At 52.5% G+C, this 7,811-nt stretch overlaps 3 protein-coding genes across 3 annotated transcripts; 1 reads left to right on the plus strand and 2 right to left on the minus strand.

The window, feature by feature from the left end:
* Nucleotides 1-1,588: 1,588 nt before the first annotated feature.
* On the plus strand, nt 1,589-2,769 carry CGGC5_v009637 (uncharacterized protein; the record flags this gene model as incomplete). Its single annotated transcript, XM_066152198.1, has 3 exons — nt 1,589-1,678; nt 1,736-2,672; nt 2,744-2,769. 3 exons carry the CDS (start codon nt 1,589-1,591, stop codon nt 2,767-2,769), a joined length of 1,053 nt encoding a protein of 350 aa, XP_066008358.1.
* A 47-nt stretch (nt 2,770-2,816) lies between these two features.
* SEN1-1 (Helicase SEN1) lies at nt 2,817-5,148 on the minus strand (the record flags this gene model as incomplete). Its single annotated transcript, XM_032023863.1, has 2 exons — nt 2,817-4,814; nt 4,867-5,148. 2 exons carry the CDS (start codon nt 5,146-5,148, stop codon nt 2,817-2,819), a joined length of 2,280 nt encoding a protein of 759 aa, XP_031879425.1.
* A 114-nt stretch (nt 5,149-5,262) lies between these two features.
* CGGC5_v009639 (uncharacterized protein) lies at nt 5,263-6,614 on the minus strand (the record flags this gene model as incomplete). The annotated part of the gene is made up of 4 exons (XM_032023865.1): nt 5,263-5,440; nt 5,493-5,774; nt 5,828-6,314; nt 6,377-6,614. The coding sequence occupies 4 exons, from the start codon at nt 6,612-6,614 to the stop codon at nt 5,263-5,265; spliced, it is 1,185 nt and encodes a 394-aa protein (XP_031879488.1).
* Nucleotides 6,615-7,811: the final 1,197 nt, after the last annotated feature.

The raw sequence follows: 7,811 nt of genomic DNA on the forward strand, positions 1-7,811 counted from the left end.
CTGCTCGTTTTGGGACAAAGCGAGGGTAGAAGAGATGAGTTGCTACCGCAGGCTTTGCGAAGACAAGGCTTGCCTGTAGATTGTGGAAACCGGAGAAGTGAGAGCCTAGTAGAACTTTCCGAAGGATGCAAAAAATGCTTCAATGGGGTCACAAAACGGCAACTGAGGCAGCCTGGAACGGCGGTAGGTGGGGCGCAAGGGCAGACAAAGGTGAGTTTCCGGATACAACCAGCTTGGGCTTCTCACAAGCCTAGCGGGAAGGAACAAAATTGAGAGATGGGCTTGCTCTTAACTCATTTGTAGCAAAGGCGAACTTTGGCATTTCTCAAGACACCCAAGGCTGGAAAAGCCTTCCCTTCCCAAATTTTATCTGCCCGTCTCTCAAGTTCTCCCCTTCGATACTCACTCACTACTGGAAGGTAGGTCCGGCTTAGGCGCTCAAAAGTCCATTTCCCATTGCGCAAATGAAAACTTTTCTTTGAATGAATACATAGATTCTCTCAACAATCGGCTGTCGCTTGTCAATCTCATCGCCGATATGCTTGAATCTTGATAGGGAGCCATTTTCTCCACCTCCTTTCTTTCTTCCTTTTTTCTCTTGTTCTTTTTCACGGAACGCCATCAGAGTTGTTGTCGGTCTGCCACCAAGGTCGGTCCCTTCAAAAAACAAAAGCTTATTCAATGCGTGGAAGGAACACCCGTATGCCCTAAACGTACCTTCCACTCTTAGTTGCTCATTTAAGAAAGGAAACCGCCTGTTTTGTCTGTGTCTGCGCGGCTATATTTCCTGTGTATTTAATTACACCTGTCTGAGACGACAGTCTTAGCGAGGACGACGACGACGACGAGGATAACGACGGCGACGACGAGGATAACGACGGCGACGACGAGGATAACGACGGCGACGACGAGGATAACGACGGCGACGACGAGGATAACGACGACGACGACGATAACGATAGTATAAACGACAGTAATAATAGAAGCGATAATAACTATAGAAGCGACGACGACGATTAAAGCACGACGATAAGGTAGAATAGCTACAGGAAAAGTAGTCAACATAGCACAGGAAAAATAGGCGGTCTCTAAGAAAGGGCGTCCGTCGTGCTTTCCCAGCCACGTACCAATCTCCAAACCCTCCCAGAACGATCATTTGCCAGTCGCATTACTTAGTGGCACACGACTCCGCGCAAACCTTGCAAAAGTTCGCTCGAGAGGATACCAAAGTTGACAGGGCCGAAATGTCAGCTATCTGAATGAGGATGAGATCGATATCCGAAGACGTTATGTAAGCGAGATCCAGCTCATTCTGTTGACGGACGAGAGTATCTGGGTTTTGAGTGAGGCAGAACAGGCGCTTTTTCAACAGGTTCGGTTCTGGGCGCTGCTATGGACAACTGAATTAGATCGTCTCGCAAGCATTCATCAAACCCTGACAAGAAACGACGACGACCCAAATCTCCCATCTGCCAAACTGTATCTTACCACCGACATCAAGTCAGCTGCTCTGAATGCACACGCATACGTGGGCTATGGTAAGCAAAGCAAGAAGCCAGAGTCTCACATTTACGAATAGCAAGTGCTAATGGTTCATGGCATCGCAGCGACTTGCCGCGCAGATCAAGTTGACGACAAAACGGAGAACATCACCCGTAATGAAAGTGCAGCGAAGAAAGTATGGAAAGTTCTTCAGTCCTTGTCCTACGGCAATCGTGGCTAACAATCACTGCAGGCTGGCGATCGCGACGACAACAAGTGCGTCGCGACGGGATGTAACAAGATCCAGATTCGCCACTTCGCTGCCGTTTTCGGTATCAGCCGCAAATCAGCCATTCGATGGGTTTTGCACTACATGAAAGTCTTCATAGGCCCACAGGCTTTCAGGGATCTAGAGGTCAAACTTATCGGGTCCGGCACTATCATTGATACCCCGAGTAACATGGTGACTCTCACGCATGAGCTCCACAAGTACATGGACGACGCCATCTTTGGTTTGGAGCCAGTCAGTTACATTTCGCGACTCAAACCTGAGCTGAACGTACTTTCTGGAGAGTCCAACGCCCAAGGAATAAATACGGGACCAGCCACTGGTGATAGCCGCACCCAAGGGCATGCTGAGTTGCAGACAGGTGCCGTCAACCTTGTTGCTTCCGTGGAGAGTCCGATTCAAGAATCTGAACGGCTCATGGAGAGCGACTTGAAGAGGAAAGCCGAGGCCGAGGCTGAGGGCAACAGGATTCGGGCGCGAGAGGAAGAGAAGAAAGCCGAAGAAATGAGGCAGCACGGTCTGGAGATACGCTGTCACTGGCTACCAAGGACCAATCTCAGAGGCCCGTTGGACAAGGCCGAAGACTTTGGAGCCGACCCGAGGGAGATGATGGAGGAATGGTCAGCCGAGAACTATGAATTTCGGTCCGAGTCAGAACGACCGCTCAAATTCGGGAAGATCATAACGATCTGGGCAGATAAGAAGGCGGACCTGCCGGATGTTGGAATAATGAAGTTCATATCCCATGCCCTCTGCTTCCACCGCCTCAGTGGAGGCGTCGATCCGAGAATTTACCGCCCGTGGACACATTATGACAAAGATGACCCTGGTCACATATACGATCCGAGGAGGGAGGCGGAGCGGCGCATTCTCAAGATACTTGCGGAAGATGACAAGGCAGGTGGGGTTCACAATGCCGACAAAAAAAGTAAAATCGAAAAGGAAATTCTCCGTGCGCTTGCCGAGTTGGAGATATCACCCGCAGAAGCTTCTCCTAACCAAGTTGTCGACGGGAGTTCGAATCGGAGACGCACGCGAGGCGAATCTATCTGATCCGTAATCGCGTTCTCGGCCTCTCCACAACCTCATCCTCGTCATCTTCCACCTCGACATCTTCTACGTCGACATCCTCCATATCGAAATCCTCCACCTCGCCATCTTCCATCTCGAAATCATGGTCCTCATCCCCCTCGTCCTCCGAGAACACGAAATCATTCCCGTCGCCGACTAATGCCAGCTGCTGGGCGGGGTCGACGGCATCCTCGGCAGAAGCCTCGACAGCGACATCCTCCATGTCGTTATGGGCAACCGTGGCGACCACCACCTCTTCAGGGTTGAACTCAGCAAGCTTGACTGTACCATTTTCTCTAGGGTCATTAGAGGCGTCCTTGGCAGAGGTGGTGATGACCCTGTCGCTCTGCCACAGCAGCAGCCAGATTCTGTACTGCTCGGGCGCCGAAGAATTGATGAACCCCACTTTCCGCAGTGCCTTGAATGACGGGGCCTTCGCAGGCTTGTAGTCAGAGATGGCGGGGAGGTCCAATTGAGGCAAAGTCCCGAAGTGTGATTTCTTCAACGGTCCAGCGACGTGGATGTCGCCGAAGATAACGAGACCGCAGCGTTGCCTCGTGAGGAGGACGTTGAGGCGATTGCGGTTTTTCGTGAAGCCGGGGCCAGGATTGAACGCCCTGGTGCCCATCATGACGAAGACAACGTCATTCTCTCGCCCCTGGAATCCGTTGACGGTTGATGGTGGAGGCATGCCGGCGAGTTGCGGATATCGCTTCCTCCATCGGTCGATCAGGGCGACATTCTCTTTGTAAGGGGACAGAATGACCAGCTTGGACGGATCGACGGACTTCTTCGTAATAAAGTCGGCGGCAAATGAGAGGGCGGTGTGAACCTGGTCGGGAGATCGCTTGCTCCCAGTCACCGGGTTGACATACACCATTGTGTCGTTGCAATGTACGAAGATGGGCGCAAACTTGTCTTTCGCGGGGGCGAGCAAATCTGGGAAGCGCTCTCGGAAGTATGCCTCTAGACGATGTCCAATCTCGAACTGCGGCAGGTTGATGTCGCAGTCGGGTCCGTATCTCACCGGGATGTCCGGATAGATGACTTTGCCGATGATGTCGAAAAGGCCATTGCCGATCCGGAGTTGGCGATGCAGGCGGTAGACGGAGTGTCCGCTGGCCATTAAGAAGCCCTGGGCGGAAACGCGGCCATCATGCGAGAACTGATTGTTGACATGACCAGAGGTGTCGAGAGAGCTCTGGTCAGTCAGCACGAAGGGTGGCAGCTGTTCTGGATCTCCACCACACAGCAACGGCAACATCTCATTGCCCCAGGCGGTTATGAGGTCGCCGCGATCCATGTTCGCTGCCCCATCGATGGCAACGGCCTTTGCGTCGGATCGCCAGTCTTTATAGACCTCATTGGCGTTGACAATCATGGCCGGTGTAGTGGCCAAGACGTCAGCCATCGCCACAAGTCGATCCATGATGATCTGGACGGTCTCCATGTGGTCTGGCGGACAGCCGGAGTTGCCAGCGTATGCGTCCCACGAGATCCGTCCAGTGGCCATGTCTCGAAGGCTAGTCCAATCTCCCCGGGCGTGAACTTCATGCTGGAGCTCATGCAGCTCCTTCTTGTCATCATCGTGAAGTTCGCGTACAAAAGGCGACCGTAGAAGCACCAGGACCCAGAGGGCCAAAGACAAGTCAAGGCGCCAGTGTGAAATGCCGCCGAATTTGCGAGGGGCAGCCGCGTCGCCGAGCTTCGGGTCTTTCAGAAGACTACTGAAGGCAGCAACCTCGTCCTTCCGCTTGTAACCACGGAGTATCATTCTGTGCCGAGCTCGAGGCGTTTCGTCAGGAAGATTGTCGTTGTGCCGGTCGCACACGGCCATGGTGATCCTGTAGGTACGGACCGCGAGATTGGTAACGGCCACGTTAGACGGGGCCGTGCAGAAGACACGACCAAAGCTGTACTCCATAGCGAGAATATTTCTTGCCATCTCAGTAGTCTTTCCGTAGCCCGGGCCCTGTCAATTGGTTAACATTCTTCTCGCTCATGCGGCAAGGGACGAAACATACTGCAGTGATTATGGCGAGTCCGAGTAGAACCTCGCGGAGAAACACGGGCCAACGTTTTCGATCCTCTGGGAGACAAACGCTTGCCAAAGCCTGCTCGTACCGAGCGTCTCTACCGGGGAGGTATGACTTCTTGGGAACGGGGCGGAAAGGAAGCACGCTCTTGTTGATTGTGGCGAACACCGTTGGCTCTGTGAACTCGGTTACACCCTGGTCACCAGCTGCAGGAGCAGGCACGGGAGGCCGCATCGCCATCATCCACTCCGCGTAGCCTTGACCACGCATCGTGAGTCGCGCGAGATGAGCGCTATCAGTGTCAGACTTGCACAAGCTGTTGATGGCGATTATCTTTCGTTCTATATCAGTCAGGATATCGTCGAAGAAGAGACTGACGCAGTTCTAGTGCGCGTCGCCAGCTTCATCGGCCTCTGACCGGCTTGAGAAAGTCGAGACATCGCATTGACTACCCGCCTCCTCAGGTGGCGGCGGCGACGTGACAAGCACCACGTCGGACTCTCCCATAGGATGAGACGCAAGAGCCTGGATGCCGCCCGTATAGGTGATGAAATGGGATTTCCTTACAGAGGTCAATGCGAGGGAATCAAATCAACTTTATGGACATGACTTACCAGAATCCGCTGGGCACCTTGCTGTCGGGAAACTCCCATCTTGCGAGAGACGCTTGGCACGTACGGCGGTCGATTAGCCGCTGCCAGGCAGGCTTATACTTGTCCATAAACTCCTTTGGGAGGGGGAGAATAGCATAGTACTTATCGCCGCGATCGGGGACAGGGATGAAGTAGGCGCGCAGCTTGGTCTCGGCGATGCACTGGGCCTGTTTCCACAGGTACAGCGAATCCTGCATCAGCGACTGAGTCGTGACAGTCACCATTGCGTTGTCATCCTTGAAGCTATGAAAGGTGATCAGTCTTGAACGGAAACACAATTTGACAGGTGACCGTACCTGTGGGAAACATTGTACGCGTGATTGCGAGGGTTGCTGGCCATGGACAATGCGGAACGTTCAGGATCGAAGTTATGAAGCGTTCCATAAGGATGGTCGAAGGGCGGGGGAAGTTGCTCCAAGCTGAAGTAAAACTTCGCGCTGTGAGGCTGGAGCTCGACCAACACGTGGAACGTGTTGCTGCGAACGAAGTCGATAAAAGTGACCCCGCCAATGAGCGGACCGTTCTCGTTGACGAACTGCTCAAGTTCGGGTTCCGATTTGTTGATGTAAGGCATACCCATGCCTTCGACACAAACCTTGTTCTTGTCGTCTTCATCCGATGAAAAGGTGATTACAGTCTGTCCACCACCACCTTTCAACCCGGGAAATCTGCCAAGCAGCTCGGGAGACGCCGCCTCGAAGGTCTGAGTCCACTTCTCACGGCGGAATCGGATTCCAATCCGCAGCTCCGGAGAAGGGCGGTATACCCCATCAGCCTGGCTGTCTGCGCAAGTGTCAGCATTGGGTCAAATCAAAAAAGCTGTGTACGTAATAAAGGATTCTTACAAACAAACCGTGCGCCGTGACCTCTGTCCTCGTTGTCTGTACCATCGGGAAAATACAGAAACAGGGTGATAGAGGGCTCGTGTCCTTGGGTTGTCTCGACGCGGATCTTGGCCCTGATCTTGATGTCGTTGCCGAGTTTGATGCCGGATGCAAGAATAGGACCGGAAAAATCGTGAACGAAGACGGCGCAGGTTCTGACCAGAGACTGCGTGTAGCCCTTGTTCTTCTTTGAAGGCATGATGCTGTTCTGTCGCGCTCAAGGTCAATCAAGTTTCAAAATTTATGCTGTCAGACAAGTTACCGAAACGCCCTGAAAACCGAATCCTACTGCTGGGGAGCGATCGCGTAGGTCAGCTGGTTTGCGTGGACGAGTGAAGAGAAAAAAATAAATTCGACGGAGGCGGCGCGAAGTTCAGATCTACGGATCGTAGCTAGGTCCTGGAGTAGACCCACATCTTTTCAACTGCCGAAGGGTCTGGCGAATCAAACTTGCGTTATGCGCACAAAACTACCTAAATTCGAAATCCACTCCAGTATCCCGCCCGTTATGTACCTTCCTTACCTTACCTTACCTTACAGTAAATAGTTTTGTTACGTCAGTAGAATACAAGGCTACGATAGAGGGAGTGTAGGTACATTGTTGGAAGGACCGAACAACGCTACAGGATGCCTTTGTACTATTCGTAACATTCTGAGGCACAGGCCATTTAGCAACAACAACCACACTGACTACGACATCAACCCGGCTTCATCAAGAGATGGCGACTTGTCGACACCAGGTGATGTGTGTTCGAGCTGGAGTAAAATGCCAAGAGAATGAGAGACGTCAAATCTGTTGTTTGGGCCGCCTCGTCAACGGAGACGAGGTCTAGCTTGAAAAGAGTGGCCATCTGCTCCAAGCACCGACAACGGCGGTCACGATGAAGTCGGCAAATCGAATAACATCAAAATCTCTTCATCATGCTGAGCGTGAGCTGCTTTGCATATTGATTCATCTCCACCGTCAGTATAGCGGCTGCTTTGGTGGTGGGTATCTCCGCGATCTGTTGAGTTTCATCGTAACAGCTGTGACTATGTAGGCATCGGTCGTGTCGATATCGAGGCTGGAGGGAAGTACTATTACAAGTGGGAGAGGGTCTCCTTGGACATAGAGATGGCTTCAGTCTGAAAGATCAAATTGAAGGACACGCTTGAGGTGGTTGCGCACAGGGCTTCTTCAAGAGGCTTCTTCATCAACATATAAACCATTCCAGCCAGAAAGCTCAGAACAATTCAAGCATGACCACTGATCTCAGAAATGGCGATGGGGGCTACTAGCCATATCCCAGGCATGCGGCGCAGATCGTTGCAGCTGTGTTGTGAGCCAAAGAGACAGCAACAATGAATAGCACCTGGATCTTCATCCCACCACACGAGCAGGGCAAGTCGGCAGCCG

This window comes from Colletotrichum fructicola, assembly GCF_000319635.2.
Source record: "Colletotrichum fructicola Nara gc5 chromosome Unknown KSG_Nara_v1_contig05, whole genome shotgun sequence".
NCBI classification, from domain to species: Eukaryota; Fungi; Ascomycota; class Sordariomycetes; order Glomerellales; family Glomerellaceae; genus Colletotrichum; species Colletotrichum fructicola.